The sequence below is a fragment of the Mesoplodon densirostris genome, chromosome 18, assembly GCF_025265405.1.
Source record: "Mesoplodon densirostris isolate mMesDen1 chromosome 18, mMesDen1 primary haplotype, whole genome shotgun sequence".
NCBI lineage: Eukaryota > Metazoa > Chordata > Mammalia > Artiodactyla > Ziphiidae > Mesoplodon > Mesoplodon densirostris.
In genome coordinates, this window is record NC_082678.1 from 43,699,279 (window position 1) to 43,722,107 (window position 22,829).

The window sequence follows — 22,829 nt, forward strand, 5'->3', positions numbered from 1 at the left end:
GACTCAGTCTCCGTCGGGAAACCTCTCCAGGGAGACTCTCTGGAGGCAACCCCCCACCCCTGCCCCCCACCCCACTCCCGCCCCAGCACTGGGCTCAGCCTGCAAACTCTACCATTGCCGCACTGAGAACAAGTCCTGGAAAAGGCCAGGCTTACGTTCATGACCCTGTCGATGCGATGCCGTAGGATCCGCACCCGGTGTGCCTGCCCCGAATGCTGGGCCATGTAGGGCTCCAGGTATGGCCACTTCTTGCTCAGCTCATGGTTCACGAGGGCCAGTTCGCTATTGAACAGCATGTAGAGATCCACCACCTTCTTGTCATATGTTCGCTTGATAGTCTGATGAAGAAGAGGAAGTTGACAACACACCCAGGGATGCGGGTTCCCTGCAGCTCCACCCTGGAGGAAAGCTACACCCCTGCCGTGGGAGTCCCGCTCCCAAGGCATCCGGACACTGGGGGAACAGCGGAAGAAAAGAGGCACTGGCCATTCAGGACATGGGAGAGAGCATGAACGGAGGTTGGATGGTGTCTGGAAGGACCAGGAGGAACTGAAGGAAGGCAGAAGAGAACCAGGGGTGGAGGAAGCAAGCGGGCAGCCACACCTCTCGGGCTGCAAGCCTGTGGAAGGTGTCCAGCAGTTGCACCCCATGCTCCACGTTGCGGACCAACTCGAAGGCGGAGGTGATCAAGTTCTGAGTCATCACCTCCAGGTCCTTGACTCCAGCCCGGAACCTGCACCGTTAGAGGCATGTTGAAGGGTGGGTGCCCTCGCCTGCCCCGAAGGACATCCCCTGAGTAAGACTTCTATGCGTTCTGTACTGAGGGCTTCCTAGGTGCCAGGCACTGAGTGCTGTACACGCATTAATCCATTTATCCCTCAAAACAGTGCAGTGAGGTAGGCTTTATCACTAACCGTATTTTATAGGTGAGGAAACAGAGGTCCCAGCTGGTAGAACAATGTACGTAACTAGTTTGTGGCAGAACCGGGATCCAAGCCCAGAAAGGCTGACTCTGGAACCCTGAGTCTGAGCCGCCACCTCCTTCCTTGCAGTCCCCCTGCCCTCCCCATCCCTGACCTGTGGCCTCCACGCTTCCCCAGTACACTCTGCTCTCACCTCCCCGACCTCCCTTCCCTGCTCGACCCCGGGGGCCTGCCTGTGATGCTCTCACCTATTGTAGTCTTCGTGCCAAGAGGTGTTCTTGACGTCCAGGATGCTCCCGCGAACAGCTCGCAGCACGTGCAGGTTTTTGTGGAAGATGTCCTCAATCTCCAGCAAGTCCCGTGTTATCTGGGGCCCCTGGGCGCCAGAGAAGAAGGGAAGGGGACCTTGCTTGCCATCTTCCCAGCGGGCAAAATGGAACTGACAGTCACATACCTGCAAAGAAGTCAGCGTGAGGCTTCCTGCCCTCCTTTCTGAACCTCTCTGTCCTGAGCTCTTTGGTTTAGCTTTAAATGGCTAAAAACTAAGGAGGACCAACCAGATGCAAGGGGCTACCGGGGTGAATTTTAGCTGCAGAATGAAATATGAGATACTAAGGCAGTGATAACAGGCAAAAGTCTCAAAGCACGGGATGGTGGTCAGGCACACAGTCACGTGAAAAGAACCAAAGCAGCAAGTTCTATGTGTAGCCTCAGCCCCAGCTCCCCCAACTCCTGGAGCGTCTGCTGTTGGCTTTGAGTCTCCTTCCCTGACAGTCTTCCCACCTCGATAAGGTCCTTGCAGCGTTGCACAAAGGCATCGACCTGGGCAAATATGCTGGTCTGGTCTAGGACCCAGCCCCAGTGGGAGAACCTGTCGGAAGAAAGACTGACCAGTCAGAAGCGGGAACACAAGGCATTAACCAACCTGCCCAGGCCAGGCTAGAAACATGAGTCCTAGTTCAGGGGGAGCCTTAGAAACTGAGACCCCAAGAAACAGTTTTCCTGAACCCCAAGAGAAGAAACTCAAGGTGAGGAGAGCCAAAGAGGAAACAAAAACATCTCAGTTCTAAGAGAAGGTTTACACACAATGGAATTTTAGACTTCAGGGCCAAGAAAGGAGGAGAAGACCAGGAGGGATTCCTGGGATCAGGGAGAAGGTTATTAGAGTTAGGAGGACCTACGGCTGGGAGCTAGAATATCTGCATCCACAGAGAAAACTCAGACCCGTGTAAAAACTCTAGAAAAATATAATCCATAGGCTTCAAGGGCAAGCAAAAGGACTCAGAATCTACCCGCTATAGGAACAACAAGGTGGGTAACACACAGGATAGTAGGGGAGGCCCGTCGTACTGAGTATGCATCTGCACAGCCTGTAGGTAGTGGTCTCTCCAGGCGTGACAACAGGAGATGCAGCCTTGTAGGTCCTCCTTGCTAGAAATGACGTATCCCTCAAAGATCCGGTCCAGGGAGATGGCATTGCAGCACAGGCGGATGATCTCATTGCTCATCTGCAGATGGGGTCCCAACAGCCTCAGTTCACAGCCTTAGTTGCACCCCATCCTCTCTCGGAGTCCCCAAGACCGCACCTCAGGTCTCAGCCTCCTACTTCTGGATCTGGCTCCTGATACCCCTCTCGCCCCTGGTCCTCCACTGCTGGCATGGCAGCACCTCTGCGTTCCACCTCCACTGCCTGTCTCAGCCCAGGTCTGCAGCTGCATTTCTAGCCAGTGATCGGCTCAGCGCCCCTGCCCCACTCTTTGGCTCCACTGCCCTCCAGGAAATGTGCCAGCTCCTGCTCCTCTAAAGTCGGTGTTCTTGGGCTTCCCTGGTGGCGCAGTGGTTGAGAGTCCGCCTGCTGATGCCGGGGACACGGGTTCGTGCCCCGGTCTGGGAAGATCCCACATGCCGTGGAGCGGCTGGGCCCGTGAGCCATGGCCTCTGAGCCTGCGCGCCCGGAGCCTGTGCTCCTCAACGGGAGAGGCCACAGCAGTGAGAGGCCTGCGTACGGCAAAAAAAAAAAAAAAAAGTCGGTGTTCCTTCCTAAATCTGCCTCTCGCCCACTGCGAGTTCCATCTTTGGAAACGAGAAAGAGTGGGTCTTCCCCTCCCGTACAACTCAGCCTGGGAGTCTGTCCTTCGTGCCCCCCTCCCTCCCTGCACTCCGTCTACGCCTCTTTGCAAAGCCCCTCTTCCCGCCTGGGCTACGTCCATCTGGAAGCAAAATGTCCAGTCCAGGCCCCAATTCCAAGCATCACTAAAGTTGATGATGCAGGCAAAAACCTGTGGTCTCCGTCCGACCTGAAGGGCATTCCTCACTACCTTTTCACCGCATATGTCTGCTGGTGAATTCCGCCTTCTCCAGAAATGTGCGTCCTATTAATAGGACCACCCCCTTATAACCCTCTGTCCCTCCCTCTGTAGACACACACCTTCCGGAAGAGGGAGGTCAGTCTCTCCCGAGTGTTGTAGTGGGGAGAGTTGACCCAGATGATGCGGATGAGACTGATGAGCCTCGGGAGTTTACTAGAGATGTCCTTAGGCCTCATGAAAGCCAGCTCCTGGTAAGGTTCCTTCAGGATCGACAAAAAAGTCAGGTTTGACTGTGCTTGACGAGATCCATCCTGGCAGTAAAGAGAAACCAGGAGAAAACTTACCCCCGGGAAAGAACCGGTTCAAAGCGAGCGCTTTTGATCCTCCTCAAACCCCATCCCGACGTGCCTCTCCCGGGCAGCATTCCCAATTAACCCTATCTGGTGCCAATCACCTCAGGTCTCTGCCACCCTTCAGGACCAGAGCTTGTACATACATACTTTTATTCACTTACTAGCTTCTACAAAAATATTTTTATGTCTTTTCTCATGTGTGAGTCCCATCTCTCCCACCAGACTGGGAATTCCCCAAGCTCGGGTTTTGCGTCTATTTCTCTAGTTTTTCCCCTTGAACTCTAACTCTGCACAAAGGAGACGCTCAATAGGTGTTGATCAACTGACTGGATATCACTCTCATTCAGCCCAGTGGTTGTCACCCAGGCCCCTTCACTGCCCTGTTCTCAATGAAGGTTTTAGACTTCTCCACCTAACGGTGGCTCAGTTCCCTCAATACCAGCTTCAGATTCCACCTAGGAAGACAAGGCCTCTCTCTCTGTATTCTACAGACCACTTTGATCTCTGTGTGTCCCAACACTAAGATAATCAGCTTGTCATATTATACCAAATTTAATTTTTTTAAGTGTTTCTCTTGCAGCTCTCTCGGCTGAACCGTGAGGGTTTGTCTTTGACCCCAGGCCATCTAGCCATCTCTTTTGTGTAAGTCTTATTTCTCAGCTGGACTGTACGGGTTGGGCTCAGAGAGGGCACTCAATGTAGGACACTTGTTGAGTAACCAGAAGTCTCCCTATCTAAACTATAAGCTCCTTGGGACCTTGTGTTCTACCACTTTTATACTCTCCCACAAGTCCAAGTCCAAGCACTGGGTGCATCTATCTTTGCCTTTGATGACTATGTTGACTCTCTCTTCTTAGCACCTTACAGTGTCCCATCTGCTGTCTACTTTCTGGCAAGCCTCCATCCTTTGATCCACTCACAGACCTGTATCTGCTGGGCCAGCTTCATAAAGGGCGCCAGGTAGGATGACTTGGCAAGACGCAGGATGGACTTGATGTGTTTCACTCCCGGCTTCACCAGCTGTTTGCTGATGCCAGACAGGTCCATGCATCGGTTGCGCCAGAACTCAATCTCCTCCAAAGGACCTAAATTTTCTCCTGTCTCCACAGTTTCCTGGGCACTGAGCACTTCCTTTATCTGTCGTGTCCAGTGGATCATGGAGGCTGCCGGGGAGAGGACAAAACCTCTTGCATTTCTTTGCGGGACTCCCCAGTTGTGTCCTTCCCTGTTTCCCCTACAGAGCCCTCCTAACCCAACTCCTGTCCCAGCCTCTGGCTGCCCCCCACCTCTCCCCGAGGAGCCCCGACACATGGGCAGTGCCAGCCACTCACTCTCCAGTCGCTGTACCAGCTCTTTGTCTTTAACCACCGCCTCAGGCTTCACGTTCATGGCCTCTGTAGGGATGTAGAGAACAGTGTGCCCCTCCAGCTTGTACCGAGTATCTAAGGAAAGGAAAGGACCATGAGAGTTCACAGAGGGCGATGGGTGTATGCCACCCCAGTTCCAACCATGGTTGATGATCTGGGGCCCAGGAAGTCTACACATTTCAGGAGAGCAGGCAGGAGAAACTATGACTCATGCTTTTTTGATATCAAGCGGGAAAATGACAGAAGGCAGAGATACCTCACTGAGATATAATAAGAGATTGTCATAAAATATGGTCAAAGATCTATACCATGCCCTCAACACTCTCTTCTATGACACATGTACTCCCCCTACTGCCCCCCCCATCTCCCCTTACCCTACATGTACTCTTGGAAATTTCCAACTCTGAGCAGGTCTGGCCAACTGTTCTACAGCAGGAAACTCTACCTGGATTAGAAGGCAAACTCTGTAACCTGTTCCACTCATTCAACAAACACATTCCAAGCACCTACTCTGTGCCAAGCAACGCGGGTACTCAGGATCAATCTCCCCCGTGCCTCACTCTCTCTACTGTCGGTGGGGACTGGGGAGAAAGCAGGCGTTCCAGTCTTTCCACTCACCTGTCAGGCAGGCCAAGAACCTGTGCAGGTGAGAAGCAAAATGATTTCGAATGCTCTCGGGCCAGGTTGTGTTTCTAAAGATCTGAGGGGCAAAGATGCCGTTGAGCAGCCGAAGCAGGGCTGGGATGTAGGAACCCCGCACTGTCCCAAAATGCACAGTCGCCTCAAAGTTCTCTGGAGTGATGGGAACTGGCGCTTGGCGAATGAAGTAGACAATCTGGTTCTGGGTCTGCGTGAAAGACAGTAGATCAGAGTTCAGGGTTCAGGCCCAGCCATGATATCCAAGGGAATCTGAGGCTCCAATCATGAAAGCCTGGCTGAGTTCTTCGTCGCATTCCCTTAGTGTATCCAATCCTTCTCCAAATATAAGCAACATGAGGTGCTTCCTGTTCTTGTCAGGGACATAACAGAGTCTGTATACAGAGATGTGGGGAGGAAATGAAGACAGCATGTCTTGAGGGTAGGGACTGTGTATTTTGTCCAACTTGGTTCCAGACCTAGCACAGTGACAGGGACATATTAGATGCTCCATAAATGATGGATGGATGGAAGGATGGATGGATAAATGGAAAGAAAAGGATATAGGAAAACCAGAAAGAAGGACCAAAAGTAAGAGACAACTGTGTAGGGTTTTCCATTTCACTTGCATATATTTTCCCCCAATTTTTCACTTATCCTTCAGTTGTGTTTATGCTGAGTTTTTGTTGTTGTTTACATTCAGAAATGTATAACTTTCCTGTTGTTAAAACTTCTTAAAGTTTCTGACTTCTACATGCTTAGAAGTCATTCCCACTCTAAGATCAGATTCACCTGTCTTTTTTTCTTTAGTACTTTTGTAGCTACTCTTTATACTTGATTTAACTTTAAAAACTGAAAATAAAATGCAAAAAAGAAATTCATAATCATTCAACTTCCCACTACCCAGAATTAAATTTTGGCATTTTTTTTTGGTTTTGGTTTTTTTTGGCCATGCCATGCGGCATGGAGGATCTTAGTCCCCTGATCAGGGATCGAACCTGCGCCCCCTGCATTGGACGCATGGAGTCTTAACCACTGGACTGCCAGGGAAGTCCTTGTATTTCTTTTTTTTAAAAAAAGCTTAACAATTATTATTTTTGTTAAAAATGATATGTTAATTATAAATAACTGAAACAATGCAGAAAAGTACAAAGATAAAAGTTTAAATGTCATCTAAAATTCCACCACCCAGACATTAATTATGATCATTAGAGAAAATACTATTCCAGACATCTCTCTGTAGATACATATATATATATATATACATATACAGAAAAATAAATTAAAATAGTTATTTCAAAATAGGATCATGCTATTTTTTTACATATTATTTATTTATTTATTTACTTTTGGCTGCGTTGGATCTTCGTTGCTGCGCACGGGCTTTCTCTAGTTGCGGCGAGCGGGGGCTTCTCTTGTTTTGGGGCACGGGCTCTAGGCACGCGGGCTTCAGTAGTTGTGGCACGCAGGCTCAGTGGTTGTGGCTTGCGGGCCCTAGAGCGCAGGCTCAGTAGTTGTGAGCACGGGCTTAGTTGCTCCGTGGCATGTGGGATCTTCCTGGACCAGGGCTCGAACACGTGTCCCCCGTATTGGCAGGTGGATTCTTAACCACTGCACCACCAAGGAAGCCCCAGGATCATATTATTTGTAATTAAAAGTATTAAATTTAATTTTACTTGGATTTAATAGAATAAAAACATATTGATGTGAATATAGTAAATGGTTGAGCTTCAAATAAATGTTTCTTTATCTCTAAGAGAGATTTCTTCCTAAAAGACCCCTTTCTAAGGTTATAAGAAAGCTTATGAAAAATATTAAGAGATTAGGACTTCCCTGGTGGTGCAGTGGTTAAGAATCCACCTGTCAATTCAGGGGACACGGGTTCGAGCCCTGGTCCGTGAAGATCCCACATGTCGCGGAGCAACTAAGCCCGTGCGCCACAACTACTGAGCCTGCGCTCTACAGCCCAGGAGCCACAACTACTGAACCCGTGTGCCACAACTACTGAAGCCCACATGCCTACAGCCCGTGCTCCACAACAAGAGAAGCCACCTCAATGAGGAGCCCACACACCGCAACAAAGAGTAGCCCCTGCTCGCTGCAACTAGAGAAAGCTCACGTGCAGCAATGAAGACCCAATGCAGCCAAAAAATAAATAAATAAATGAATAAAAAGAGGTCAGTTTTCGCACTGCCTTCCAATTTTAAGTTCAATTGACTCGCTGCTTTGAACGACAAGAACATTGGCATCCTCTTACTCTCTTGCATTCTCTCACCACTTCCCAATTTTTGTTATACTATTACTTTTACATTGTCCAGGTTGATAACATTCACATTCAATAACATAACCATAATCCCCATGGTTATTTAGTATTAGTTCTTTATTTAAATGAATTGAATATTCACAGAGTCTCTATTCCTGAGTTTTCTATTTGGTTCATTCTTTTTTTTTTTTTTTTTTGGTTCATTCTTTGATGAACTGGATTTCCATTGATGACATCATTTTTGCTTTTCAAAGTAGGGTTCTTTCAAGACTAAAAATGACTGCCTATTTGTTGCCTCTATACTTGACCATCTAGGCTGGGAATTATACCCTTGGGTTACACTATGGTTCCTGGAGAACTCGTAGGTGTAACTTCTGGGTGTTCAGAGAAGTCTGAGATCAGCCTAATGGTTCCCCTTGGTAGATAATTTGGGTTTTTGACTAGAGGCCTAAATAATTTTTTCCCCAATTTTTATTTTGAAAAAAATTCCAACCCATAGAAAAGTTGCAAGAAAGGCACAATGAACAATAACATGCCCTTCATCTAGATCCACCAATTGTTAACATTTTGCTGTACTTGTGCATGATTGCACTCTCTCTCATTTTCTCTCCTTCTCTCTCTGCTGAGCCATTTCAGAGTTAGCAGCAGACGTTATAAAACTACACCCTTACATACTTCAGCATATGGCTCCTAAAAGGGAGGATATTCTCCAACATTCTCAACACTGTAATTATCACACTCTAAAAATTTAACTTCATTTAATACTTTTGTATAATACACAGTTTATATTCGATTTTCCACAGTGGTCCAAATAATGTCATTTACAGCTGGTTTCTTCCCATCCAGGATCCAATACAGATCACACATTGTTGTGTCCCCTTTAATTCCACATAGTTTCCCAGTCTTTTTCTTTCTACCATGACAGTGATATTTCTAATAGTCCAGGCCAGTTGTTTTCCAAAATGTCCCTTAATTTTGATTTATTGGATTGTTTCCTCATTATTAGATGCAGGTTAAATATTCTTGGCAGGAATACCACATAGGTGATGTTCCCAAAGAATTAATTTCCCTGAATTTAAGTAACCTAACTAAGACGTGTACTGACATTAAACACTGTGTAACAAATTTTTGTGGAATAAAGTATGTCCTTTCAATTCCCACATTCTGTTCCTTCTGCAGTTCAGGGAAATTCTCTGTATTTTTTTTTTTTTTTTTTTGCACCGGGTCTTAGTTGTGGCAGGCGGGCTCCTTAGATATGGCATGTGAACTCTTAGTTGCAGCATGCATGTGGGATCTAGTTCCCTGACCAGGGATTGAACCCGGGCCCCCTGCAATGGGAGCTCAGTCTTATCCACTGCACCACCAGGGAAGTCCCTCTGTATTTTATTTTTAAATTTATATTCTGTTTCATTAGTTGGTACCCTATGTTAGATCACCTGTGTCTATCTTTCACATCTATCAACTTCTCTCTACTTGTATTGTCATTGGTTTTTTCTTCTGCATACACTGTAATTATCTCAAGCCTCTCTTCTACATCCGTTCAGATTTTCAGTGGTAGCTATTCAGTTCCTTGCTGTTTCTAACCTACTAATTTTAACATGTAAACATGCTGCTTTCTTTATTTCAAAAATCTGCAGTCTCCCTTTTATTTCATTCTCACGTTTCATCATTTCGTCTCAGCTTATTAAAAAATTAAATTCGTGTTCTTATTAAGTCGTACTGTAACATGATGCTGTTGTGAGGAATTGCCTTCTGTTCAGTTATGTTTTCCTCTTTTGCATGTTTTGTTCTGTTCTTTTTCTCCCTTGATGTAGTATGCTTGCAGTTGCCATGCAATTTCACTTGCCTCATGCTTGCGCAGCTCTCTGAATTCCTTCTTTTTGCTTTAAAGTACTGTGGGTGATTTCCTGATGTCCCACTGTGAGAGCCCAGTTTCATTTCCCCCTCGAAGTTAAAGTGAAAGGGTTGGGTATTTTATGCTTCATTCACTTTTATCTAGCCTAAGATAACTGCATGAGGGGATGGGCAGATGTTTACGGCTAATTTAAAACAGTGTAAAATCTTTGTTAAAATACATGGGCTCTTTCTTTTCAGATTTTGTAAAAAACCAAGGTTCGCTCCATCTCACTGGGGGGCGTCCACCATTCCCACAGGGAGGACGGTTTCTATAAGTTAGTTCATAGACCTTTCATTGGTCCCCACTTTTAAAGTTTATTAGATTAGATTTTGCTTCTTTCCCTGTTTGTTTACTCTTGGGTGTTTGTTGTTGTTGTTTTCTCGTTTTACTTTTTACTATTTTATCAAGTATTCAAGAGTAATAATTTCTTAAGGAAGTTTTTCAATTTCAATCTTGCACCAGGAGAATACAATTAAATCCATGATCTATTTAGAATATTTTTTGGCATGCTAAATAGATTTTTTTCAGCTTTGTCGAGGCATAATTGACAAATAAACATTGTATATATTTAAGGTGTACACCTTGCTGTTTTGACATACATATACACTGTGAAATGATCACTGCAATCAAGCTAATTAACATATCCATTATCCCATATGGCTACCATTTTCTTTTTCTTTTTTCTTTTTGTAGTGAGAACACTTAAGAACTACCCTTTAGCAAATTATACATTATAGTATTATTAACCATAGTTACCATGCTGTATATTAAATCTCCAGAACTCATTAATCTTGCATAACTGAAACTTTGTACAATTTTCCCCCAGTTTTATTGAGATATAATTGACCTATAACATTGTATTGGTTTAAGGTATACAGTGTAATGATTTGATATGTATATGTATTGCAAAATGATTACAATAAGTTAACACCTATCACCTTACATAATTATAATTTTTTTTCTTGTCAGAACTTTTAAGATCTGTTCCCTTAGCAACTTGCAAATATACAATACAGTTTTGTTAACTAGAGTCACCATGCTGTATGTACATTAATCCCCAGAACTTATTTATCTCATAATTGGAAGTTTGTACCTTTTGACCAACTTCATCCATTTTCCCTACTCCCCCATCCCCAACTGTGGCAGCCGCCAATCTGTCCTCTGTTTCCCTCCATCTGAGTCTCTGTTTCTCAATCTGTCCTGTTCTCTGTTTCTATGAGTTAGTTTTTTTTCTTTTTTTCTCGATTCCACATATAAGTGAGATCATACAGTAATTGTCTTTCTCCGTCTGACTTATTTCACTTAGCATAATACCCTCCAAGGCCACCCATGTTTTTGCAAATGGCAAGTTTTTTTTCTCTCTCATTGCTGAATAATATTCCTCTGTGTGTGTGTGTGTATTCCACATTTTCTTTATCCACTCATCCAATGATGGACACTTAGGCTGTTTCCATACCTTGGCTATTATAAATAAATTATAATGAATGTGGGGTGTGGATATTTCTTCGAGATCTCATTTCCTTTGAATATACACCCAGAAGTGGAATTGCTAGGTCACATGGTAGCTCTATTTTTATTTTTTTGAGGAACCTCCATACTGTTTTCCATAGTGACTACACCAATTTACATTCCCAGTACACAAGGGTTCCCTTTTCTCCACATCCTCATCAATATTTGTCATCTTTTGTCTTTCTCATGATGGCCATTCTAACAGGTATGAGGTGATACCTCACTGTGGTTTTGCTTTGCATTTCTCTGATTAGTGATATTGAGCACCTTTTCACGTACCTGTTGGCCATTTGTATGTCTTCGCTGGAAAAATGTCTTTTCAATTCTGCACAGTTTTTAATCACATTGTTTTGTTTTCTTGCTATTAAATTGTATCGGTTCTTTATATATATTTTATTTATTTATTTGTTTGTTTGTTTATTTATTTAATTTTTTTTTGCAGTATGTGGGCCTCTCATTGTTGTGGCCTCTCCTGTTGAGGAGCACAGGCTCCAGACGCGCAGGCTCAGCGGCCATGGTTCACAGGCCCAGCCACTCCGCGGCATGTGGGATCCTCCCGGACTGGGGCATGAACCCGTGTCCCCCGCATCGGCAGGCGGACTCTCAACCACTGCGCCACCAGGGAAGCCCCATATATTTATTTTAGATATGTATTCATCTCTTACCAGATATATGATTTGCAAATATTTCCTCCCAATCATAGGTTGACTTTTCATTTTGTCGATGATTTCCTTTGTTGTGCAGAAGCTTTTTAGTTAGATGTAGTCCCACTTGTTTATTTTTGCTTTTATTGCCTTTGTTGTAGTGACAAAAAATTTGTACCCTTTGACCAACATTTCCCTATTTCCCCCTTGCCCCACTAGATTTTTTTTAATAGAAAACCTTTGTTTTCCATGTTTCCCAATTCTATTCATCGAATAATCCATCTTTCCCCACAGATTTTAAATGCAATTTTTGTAGAAAATGCTTACATATATGTTTCTGGACACTCTCTGTTTCTTTACTGTTGCTTATTTAATACATATTCGTGCCCCAATCTATTTTAATTACTGTAATTTAATAAAAGATTTTCATATTCACAGATCTCCTACATTACTTTTCTTCTTCATCTTTTTTTCTTTTTTGCTATTTTCATTTCATTTTCCTAGATATACTTTTAAAAAATTCTTTATACTAGGGATCTAGGGTCTGTGGCACTTTGATTGGAGCTGCATTAAAACAGTACCTTTTTTTGGATGGAATGATCTTTATAATATTAAGATTCCCATTCAGAAACAGGATAGGGCTCATCATTTTTTTTAACATCTTTATTGAAGTATAATTGCTTTACAATGGTGTATTAGTTTCTGCTTTATAACAAAGTAGGGCTCATCATTTATTTAAATCTTCTTTCTTGGCCTGCAACAAAGTTGTTTTCTTTCTTATAAATCCTAAATTATTTTTTGAAAAATTTTGTTCCTTTTGTGAATGAAATATTTTTTTCATGATGCTTTATAGCCGATTATTGCCAATACACAGGAAAAAGCCATGGCCTGTTTTGGGTTTTGTTTAATGTGGAAGCTTCACAAATTGTGCTGCTGAGCAGGGCCATGCTAATCTTCATTATCATTTCAATTTTTGTATATGTGCTGCCAATAAAAGCAAAGCAATAGCCCTTTTTCTTTTCCAAAATTTTATTTCTAAAAGTTTCCAACATACAGAAACACTATAAGAATTTTACAATAATGACCTGTACACCCACCACCCATATTCTACCACCAACATTTTACTATACTTCTGTCTTTTAACTGTTTCCCTACTCATGGTTTACCTTTCACTAATGTATCCTCCCCATTGTTGGAATAGTTATCTATCTAACCCATGAAAGCCTTCAATAGTTCCCTCTGGGATAAAGCCAAATTCTTTAGCATAACATACAAGGCCCGTCACAAGCTGACCCCAACCCATCTTTCCAGTATCATTTCCCACAACTCCTCTTTCTTTGCACATAAAGTGTTCTTTACCTGGATGCTCTTACTCAGCCTCGATGAAAACCTACTTACCCTTCATCCTCAACTCAAATATCACCTCCATCACCAAGCCTTGCCAGCATTCCACTGGCTACATTAGCTGCTTCCAAAAAAGCTCTTATAAAGCTTTGCCCAGGCATCATAATATACTGTAAATATTTTTTATATGTCTGTCTTCCCCACTAGACCATGAGATCATCAAAAGCAAAACCTTGGGGCTTCCCTGGTGGTGCAGTGGTTGACAGTCCGCCTGCCGATGCAGGGGACATGGGTTCGTGCCCCGGTCCGGGAGGATCCCACGTGCCGCGGAGCGGCTGGGCCCATAAGCCATGGCCGATGAGCCTGCGCGTCCGGAGCCTGTGCTCCACAACGCGAGAGGCCACAGCAGTGAGAGGCCTACGTACTGCAAAAAAAAAAAAAGCAAAACCTTGCCACATTCCTCTCTGTATCCTGCTGCCAAGCAGGGTGTCTGACACACTGTGAGGCTCAACAGACCTTGTACACAGGAGATAAGACTCACAGACGACAGAGATCCTCAGAACTCTCAGCTCCCTGGGAGAACACTCTGAGGTCTGGACCGTGGAGTACGCACCTGCACAGGCATCCCCAGACCTAGCTTCAGCCCCAAACAGGGGTCGATGAAGATGGTGAGGATGGGCTCCGAAGGGTCCTGGACAAAGTGTTCCAGAGTGGTATCGTGCTCCTCTGTCCAAGTGGCAGCTGCCAGTCCTGTCAGCACAGCTCGGGACAGGAAAAGGGGCTTCTGCAGAAGGAGAGCAGGGACAGCTGTTAGGATGGGTCACTTCTCCCATCCACTGTCACGTATGAGGACGTGGGGGATGAGAGAAGTCAGACAGTCTCAGAACGGGGAAGGGAAAGCTGAGAATGGACTGAAAGACAGGTTTCAAGCTTTCAAAGAAACAAGACAATAAAATTCTCTTCCCTCTACCAGTAAAAATAGAATGGATCATGAAGGAAGACTGAGGGATATTATCTTCCCAAGATATTTCATTTATGCCTGTGTTTGTAAAAATGTCTTATCAAGCAACCCTCAACCTCACAGTAAAACTAATCAAGGGAACATGTAGGATATTAGCCTAAGTCAAACAATTAGGATTCCATATGTATGTGTTAGCATACGGTATTTGTTTTTCTCTTTCTGACTTACTTCACTCTGTAATGACAGACTCTAGGTCCATCCACCTCACTACAAATAACTCAATTTCATTTCTTTTTATGGTTGAGTAATATTCCATTAAAGCTGGGACAAAGTGAGAGAGTGGCATGGACACATACACACTACCAAATGTAAAACCGATAGCTAGTGGGAAGCAGCGGCATAGCACAGTGAGATCAGCTCAGTGCTTTGTGACCACCTAGAGGGGTGGGATAGGGAGGGTGGGAGGGAGGGAGATGCAAGAGGGAAGAGATATGGGGATATACGTATATGTATAGCTGATTCACTTTGTTATAAAGCAGAAACTAACACACAATTGTAAAGCAATTATACTCCAATAAAGATGTAAAAAAAAAAAAAATCCTTGCTAGGGAATTCCCTGGTGGTCCAGTGGTTAGGACTCCACGTTTTCACTGCCGAGGGCGCAGGTTCAATCCCTGCTCGGGGAATTAAGATCCCACAAGCTGCGGAGTGGAGCCAGAAAAAAAAAAAAAAAAAAAACTTTGCTAACCTGCTAACACCCAGGCCTGGAAAGGGTTTGTTGCTAGTGTGAGGGCAAAAAAATGCAATTTGTTTGAAAAACAATTTGGCATTATGTATTAAAGGTGTTAGAAATGTTCTTTACTCTTTGATTCAGGAACTCCATATACAGGAATCTAACTTAAGGAAATATTAAGTATTTCAAAATGTGTTAGTTTTATTTATAATATTCATCACTGTATTATTATGAGAGCAAAAAAATCATAAATGGCAAATGTCCAAGAGTAAGGATTTAACTGTGATACATATATCTTACGGAGCACCATATGAACATTAAAAATGGTGCTTACAGGCACCCTGGTGGTCCAGTGGTTAACACTCCACGCTTCCATTGCAGGGGGCACGGATTCAATCCCTGGTCAGGAACTAAGATCCCATAAGCTGCGCAGCCAAAAAAAAAAAAAAAAAAAAAAAAAAAATGATGCTTACAAAAAGTATGTAACAGTAATGAAAATACTACATATCAAAAAAAAGAGGTATCTTGTGATTTACATATTTGTGATTAAAAAAATAAAGGCAGCCTGATGTATTTTTTAAGTATATAATAACATGAAGAATAAAAAAATGTTTTGTGAGAAAGCCTAATAAAAAATTATAATGTGTGGTACAGTTAGGATTGTTAAAAAACAAAAAAACTTGCAAATCTACACAGAAAGAAAGGACATATACCAAATTAGTAACGTTGGATGTGCTCAGGCAGTGATACTATGACTTTTATTTTCCCTTTCTTTGTTTTACTTTTCTGTCCCTTCCAATTTTTTTCTTTAATGAGTAGTTGTCACTTTTCTCTCCCTTTTTAAAAAAGTTCAAGGTCACCATTCTATTCTTCTAACCCAGGTAACTGAGGGTGTGCCTAGGCTCTGATGCAGCTTGGAAATAAAGGTGTAGAGGTTACTGAGTATCAAATTCTGAAAGTATTTCAAGTGGCTTCTGTAAACTCTTCAGCCAAAGGAGGGAACTGAAGGACAGGAAGAAAGAGGATGTCTTAGAAATTAGTATCCAATTAGGACAGTGTCCGCCCAGCTTGTTCAACTTGTTCAGATGTTCACGCATTCAACAGATATAGCTTGTTGCAATCTGACCCAAGGTGGAGAGATGAGGAAGGGCCTTCTAAGAGCCCTGTTCCTCACTGAAAGCCCTCTTCTTTGGGAGGGGTAGGGGACACGGATAACTCTGTCCTTTACTCGGTGTACTGGATTTGCAGTGAGCAGGCTACCAGTAGAAAGTAAGGAGAAGGTAGTGAGAGATTGAAGAGAATTCCTCGTACACCATTCTGCAACTGATCCTTTGATTCACCAGTTGTTGGAGAGGAACATTTGAATCAGAGAAAAGCCAAACTTACCATGTCTACCTCACACTCCTGTAATTCTTCTTTCTGTATTTCAGGTTCCTCCAATATTGGCTCTGGGAAGAATGAAAATTCAAAAATGAAGGCATTCCATTAAAAGTTAAACACAGAGACTTCCCTGGCGGTCCAGTGGTTAAGTCTCTGAGCTTCCACTGCAGGGTGCACGGGTTCGATCCCTGGATGGGGAACTAAGATCCCACGTGCCAACAGCACAGCCCAAAAACAACAACAAATAAAAGAAGTTAAACACAGAGTCACCATATGATCGAGCATTCCACTTCAAGGTACTTAAAGTACCTTGAGAAATTGGCACCCCATGGCCCCTTTATCTTTACTTTTAAGTTGCACCAGAGCCTAGCCTATTAGCAGGCACTCCCTATTCCCCTTTCCTCCCAGATCCTGGTAACCTTTCTGAGTCTATGAATCTACTTTCTGAGTCTATGAATTTGCCTATTCTGGACATTTTATATTAGTGGAATCATACAATATGCGGTCTTTTGTGACTGCCTTCTTTCACTTGGCATATTTTCAAGGTTCATCCACGTTGTTGTATCGTAGCAGACCTTCATTCTTTTTTATGGCTGCATAATATTCCACTGCAATTTGTTTATCCATTCATCGTTGATGGACGCTTGGTTGTTTCCGCCTTTTGGCTGTTGTGAATAGCACTGCTGTGAACACAGGCATACAAATGTCTGTTCGAGTCCCTGCTTCCAGTTCTCTGCAACCAAACATGCCACAGTGAAGATCCCACATGCCACAACTAAGACCCAGTGCAGCCAAATATAAATAAATAAATATATATTTTTTTAAATGTTCTTTTAAAAAGCTTACTGGGGCTGGAGTTGGCACAGAAGGAGGCAGGGGAATGAAGGCAGTCAGTATTAAGGTCATTCTAGGCATTCACCTTCTGGCCTGCCATTCTTCCCCCATCCTGTTCCCACATGGAGAGGTTGGGGCCCACAGAAATCAGCCCCTCTCCAAGCAAACCACCATCCCCACTCTGGACTCCATAAAACCCAGGGGGGTGTCCCTCTCCTTCCTGATCTGTTGCTCACACAGGAGACTGGGGTAAAACTGGTGGGCCTCCCATCTCCCGTGGGCTGAAAGGAGGAAGGAACAAATGAGGTGCAACCAAAAGTCCTTGGGAACAGGACACTCCAACTTCCAGAAAGAAAACCTAAGAGGGGAGTGAGGCATACAAGCTGAGGAAGGAAATCATGAGAAAGATGGAACAGCTGATTCTAGGAGCTCAGTGGTGAGTGGGATGGGTAAACAAGAAACCCAACGCCCTTTGAGAAAGCCAAGGGCATCCAAGGTTTCAGACAGGAACGAGGCGGGGGAGGGAGACTGAGACAATCTCAAGAGTAAACTGGTTTTGTCCTCTATTGTAATACAATTTATATAAAGTCTAAACCATGCAATACGATACTAGTATGTGATGGTCATGGATACACGCAGTAAAAATTTAAGAAACAGGCTTGAGAATGACAAACTCCAACTCAGGATAGTGGTGACCTCTGGAGAAGGAGAGAAGGGCTTGTGGGGGGCGGGGCGCAGTAGCAGGGGGACAAAGGGATTCACTTGTTGCCATCATGATTTATTCTCACATTGGGTGACGGGTACATGGGTGTTCATTATCTCATTCTCTGTATTTTTTCTGATTTGCCTGAAATACGGGTCACAATCCCTTATCCAAAACCCTTGGGACAAAGTATATTTCAGAATGTAGACTTGTAATACCATATGGTATATGAGACCCCCACCACATCTTGGGGCCTCTAGAACAGCACTCCACAAACTTTTAATGTCAGTATTTCTGCAGTAAAACATATGAAAATTTATACTAAGTGGTTTAAATAGACTATAAATACCTTCATGTCAGTTTAGGTTATGTCTCACCACCAAATAAGTTTGGATGCCAAATTTTGGGGAAAAAAACCTTTCAGTTCTTAGGGCTTTTTAAAATTACAGATATGGGATTGTGAACCTGTACTTCTTTTCTTAGTGGGAACGGAGGAGCACTTAAGGAAGCAAAGGATATCAATAAAGACCTCAAAAGGGTGTTTGCCCTTTAACCCAACATCCTTCACCAAGAAGTGTTTTAGGCCTGGTCTTAGCCCATTTGGACTACTATAACAAAACACCATAGACTGGGTGGCTTCTAAACAGCAGACATTTATTCCTCACAGTTCTGGAGGCTGGAAGTCCTAGATCAGGGTGCCAGCAGGGTTGGGTGAGGGCCCTCTTCTGGGGTGCAGACCTCTCTTTGTGTCCAGCAGAAGGGGGCAAGGAATCTCTCTGGAGTTGCTTCTTATAAGGCACTAATCCCGCTCATGACAGCTCCACCCTCATGATTTAAGCAACCTCCCAAAGGCCCCTCCTACTCACACCATCATATTGGGCATGAGAATTTCAACATATGAATTTGGGGGGGACACAAACATTCAGACCATAGTAGGCCCCCTCTGTCTCCTGTGGGACAGGCCTCAATCCCTCCCCAACTCCAAAGAGTACAGGGATTTTTTTTTTTAATATTTACTTATTTATTTGGCTGCACAGGATCTTTAGTTGTGGCACACGGGATCTTTGTGGCATGCAAACTCTTAGTTGTGGCATGCATGTGGGATCTAGTTCCCTGACCAGGGATGGAACCCAGGCTCCCTGCATTAGGAGCACGGAGTCTTAGCCGCTGGACCACCAGGGAAGTCCTGAGTACAGGGATTAAGGCTCATTTCAGGGCCGCCTTGGAGGCCCAATTCTTCTCTGAACCTCTATCAAGTGTCAGCTAGAAAGCTCCACATCAAACAATAAAAAGGCTTAGAGCTAAAAGGACTCAGAGATCCTTGGTGTTTGGGGGTCAATGCTCTCATTTAGAAGTTCCTTTTTTTAAAATAATTTTTATTGGAGTATAGTTGATTCACAATGTTGTGTCAGCTTCAGGTGCAGAGCAAAGTGAATCACCCATATATATATCCACATCCACTCTTTTCTGGATTCTTTTCCCATATAGGCCACCACAGAGTATTGAGTAGAGTTCCCTGTGCTATACAATAGGTCCTTATTACTTATCCACTTTACATATAGTAGTGTGCATATGTCAGTCACAATCTTCCCATTTATCCCTCCCCCGCTTACCCCCTGGCAACCACAAGTCTGCCCTCTACATCTGTAACTCTATTTCTGCTCTGCAGATGAGTTCATCTGTACCCTTTTTTTAGATTCCACATATAAGCAACATCACATGACACCCTGACATTCCCTTCCTACCCCAGAGGAGTCTCCAAGTTGAACTTCACTGCCTTCCCTCCTCCCTCCCCTTGCTCCTGGTACCCAGCTTCTAGGAGCCAGTCCCACTTTAAACTGCTCTTAAGAGAACTCAGAAGAAAAAATTTGCATGGTTCCAATGTCTAGATCCCAGGGCAAGGCCCTGTATACCCTGGACCTTTCTCCCATGCCCACGCTTAATCTCTCAACTTTTAATATTAAAAGGGGATTCTATTTCTCTCCATCTTGACAGGCTGCTAGCAGTGTAAAGAAGCCCCAGGTAAAAGGGGAGGACTATCCTTAGCTAACAGTCATAGCTACACTGGCCAGTGCTCTAAGGGACAGCCTAGTGACAGCAACAGCTACCAAAAACCTTCCAAGCCTATTGGCTCCAGCTCACCCAACAGGAAGGAATCCCTCAGATCAAAGCCACAAGAGGCAGCCTCTTTAAACTCTTTTCTTCCTCAATCTAGACATCAGGCTTCTTTTCCTGTGGCCCTGAACCTGAACCTCCTTAGTCTACCAAGGCCCTGACGAAATGAGGGCAGAGATACAAGAGCCTTAAACAGATGGGAGAAAGATTCAGTCAGGCTTAGGATTCAAAGGATGGCAAAGCAGGCTGAGTCTCCATGGTGATGGGCTTAATGGGAGGAAAACATTATTTGTTTTGCCACCCAGGGTGAAAATGGGAAAAAGGAAGAGATCAAACCCCTTCAATGGGGTAGGAGCAACCAGGAACACGTGAAATAAGGAAGAAGAGGCTAGGATAGAGGATTGGCTGGTTAGCTCTTGGTGCACTGGGGGGAAATTTTAAGACAGAAAGAACAAGTATAAGGCTGGCCAGGAAGAAAACACAAAACAAGGGACCTAGCAGCAGGCCTGAGATTCCGCTGAACCCCTTGCTTCTTACCCAGAAGCAACAGAACCTGCTCCCCGGCCCTAAGACCCTCCTTCAATACACACATTCTGCCTCCAAGCCTCTCCCCAGCAGGTACCCACCAGGCTCCTCCTTGAGAGACTCGGGCTCTGCCTGGGACTCACTGCTGGCCGGCAGGGTGGTCTCCACAGCCTGTGCGGCCAGAGCAGACTGAGCGACTCGCCAGCGGGTGCTTCCCCGGCTACTCATTTTCTGCTTCTTGTCAGCTTTGCTGGACATTGTGTTGGCAAAACCTGCAGACACACGGAAGCTGGGGGACCACCACCAGATCCACCCCCAAACCTCAGTCTCTTCCCTGGAATATCCCACTTTCTTCAGGGCACTGGGTTAAAAATCAAAATCAGTCCCTCAAGGCATTAGGAACAAATGGAAGCTAAACATGAGGGCACAGGGAATTCCGTGGCAGCCCAGTGGTTAGGACTCACGCTTCCACTGCAGGGGGCATATGAGTTCCGTTCCTGGTCGGGGAACTAAGATCCCACAAGCCCCAAGGCGCGGCCGGGGTGGGGGGGGAAATGAGGGCACAGCAGACACCCACTAATAAGGATTTAGGAACCCCTATCTCTGCCCAGAGGTATGAGAAAATAAGATAATCAGGAAAAGATCTACCACGCTGAGGTGGGGTTGCACACACTCTCAAGCACTCTAGGTCTCAGGGCCATGGGTGAGTGAGAGAGGGCCCAGGGAAGGGAAGACTGTCCTCAGGTTCCACACTCTCTGTCACTGTGTCAAGTCACTGAGCAACCAAGATGATTTTCCTATGTACCTCCTTTTCTCCCAAGTTACCCACTGGAAGCGGGGGAGAAAGAAAAATGCCCCTCCTACCCACACTAAAATCTGTGACCTCCTTAAACAAGGAAGAAACAGTATTTGCAACCTGTCTCTTCAGCTTTTCAATCCTGAGGGGCAGAAACCCTGTTGTGTGTGTACTGAAAAGGTGTCTTCGCACAGTTGGCTGAGTGAGTCTGTGCTAACCGATTAATGAAGACCAAGAACATTCGATTCCAGATGTCCTGAGAACAGACTGGAAGAGGAAGGACAAAAGTCATCCCACAGTGAACTTGGAATTGTGTCTGGGGGAGGGAGAAATGGGGCGATGAGGAAGGCCCAGTAGTGTCTCTCTCAGAAAAGCAGGAGGGGGCCTCCCTGGTGGCGCAGGTGGTTGAGAGTCCGCCTGCCGATGCAGGGGATGCGGGTTCGTGCCCCGGTCTGGGAGGATCCCATATGCCGCGGAGCGGCTGGGCCCGTGAGCCATGGCCGCTGAGCCTGCGCGTCCGGAGCCTGCGCGTCCGGAGCCTGTGCTCCGCAACGGGGGAGGCCACAACAGTGAGAGGCCCGCATACCGCAAAAAAAAAAAAAAAAGAAAAGCAGGAGGGCGGGAAGCGGGTCATCTCTGGTGGGCGCCCAGGGCAATGGCTGATTCGCTGGGCAGTCCCTCTTCACTCAGCTCTAGCCTGACAACCACCTGTGGCTTTTCTTCCTCATCCCCACAGGCTGCCACAGGCATTGATCATGCGCTATGAGTTTCACACTTGAAGGATTTGTACTTTGCTCCGAGGAACACCGTTCTATTAGGCCAACACATCAATAAAGTCAGGTACCACAGCGCGGCTTCTGCCATCGGTCTCCAGAGAAGCGTCAGGTTGTGCTTCCCTTGCCTCCGGCTGGAGCCTCAGGAACATTCCGGTGGCAAGGCTGGGAGCCACCTCCCAATGGGGTTCGCCCCATGGTCCCACACCGAGGCCCCAGGAGGAGCCTTCTACTAGCCTGGGACTCATTCTATTTCTCAGGAAATACCGTAGAGGGCCGGTCCTCTCCTCCAACCACCAGTGGCTACCAGTGGGCAAATTTCCCCTCACAGGAGCTTCCTCACACAACTGTCACAACCGTCGCCGCTCCTTCCTCTCAGCTGCCCCTTCCTCTGCCCTCCCCCGCAACGGCCCCTTTTTCCCTCGCCCCCGCAACTCTCCCTCGTACCCCTCACCACTGCCCCTTCTCCCCGTAGTTTCCCACTCTCCCCGGCATTCCTCCCCTCCTCCCTGGTGCCCTCCCCCGCCAACACACACCTCACGACGCCGACCCTCTCCTCCCTACGCCGACCGACCGGGCCCTCCAGCTGAGAAGTTGCCCCGCGTGGCCCTCTCGGGCCGGCGCCTGCACGCGTCGCCTTGGCAACCCCAGGCAGCGGCGCGGGTGGGGGGCGGGGGCCCGAGCGCGCCGAGCCAGCCTCCTCGGCGCAGACGCAGAGACGCCCTGATCAGCCGCTCCCGGCTTGGCTGCGCTCGCGTCACCCC

At 45.6% G+C, this 22,829-nt stretch overlaps 1 protein-coding gene across 1 annotated transcript in view; it reads right to left on the bottom strand.

Annotated features, from left to right (window-relative positions):
* The window catches only part of DNAH2 (dynein axonemal heavy chain 2), an 87,787-nt gene extending 67,033 nt beyond the window's left edge, over positions 1 to 20,754 (bottom strand). The window contains exons 1-10 of the mRNA XM_060080830.1: positions 20,598 to 20,754; positions 16,326 to 16,387; positions 13,859 to 14,029; positions 5,571 to 5,799; positions 4,917 to 5,027; positions 4,510 to 4,748; positions 3,352 to 3,543; positions 1,172 to 1,377; positions 604 to 733; positions 156 to 338 (exon numbers count right to left, since the gene is read on the bottom strand). Of these exons, the coding sequence (XP_059936813.1) occupies positions 156 to 338; positions 604 to 733; positions 1,172 to 1,377; positions 3,352 to 3,543; positions 4,510 to 4,748; positions 4,917 to 5,027; positions 5,571 to 5,799; positions 13,859 to 14,029; positions 16,326 to 16,387; positions 20,598 to 20,754 (1,680 nt within the window). The remainder of the gene's footprint in view (positions 1 to 155; positions 339 to 603; positions 734 to 1,171; positions 1,378 to 3,351; positions 3,544 to 4,509; positions 4,749 to 4,916; positions 5,028 to 5,570; positions 5,800 to 13,858; positions 14,030 to 16,325; positions 16,388 to 20,597) is intronic.
* Positions 20,755 to 22,829: the final 2,075 nt, after the last annotated feature.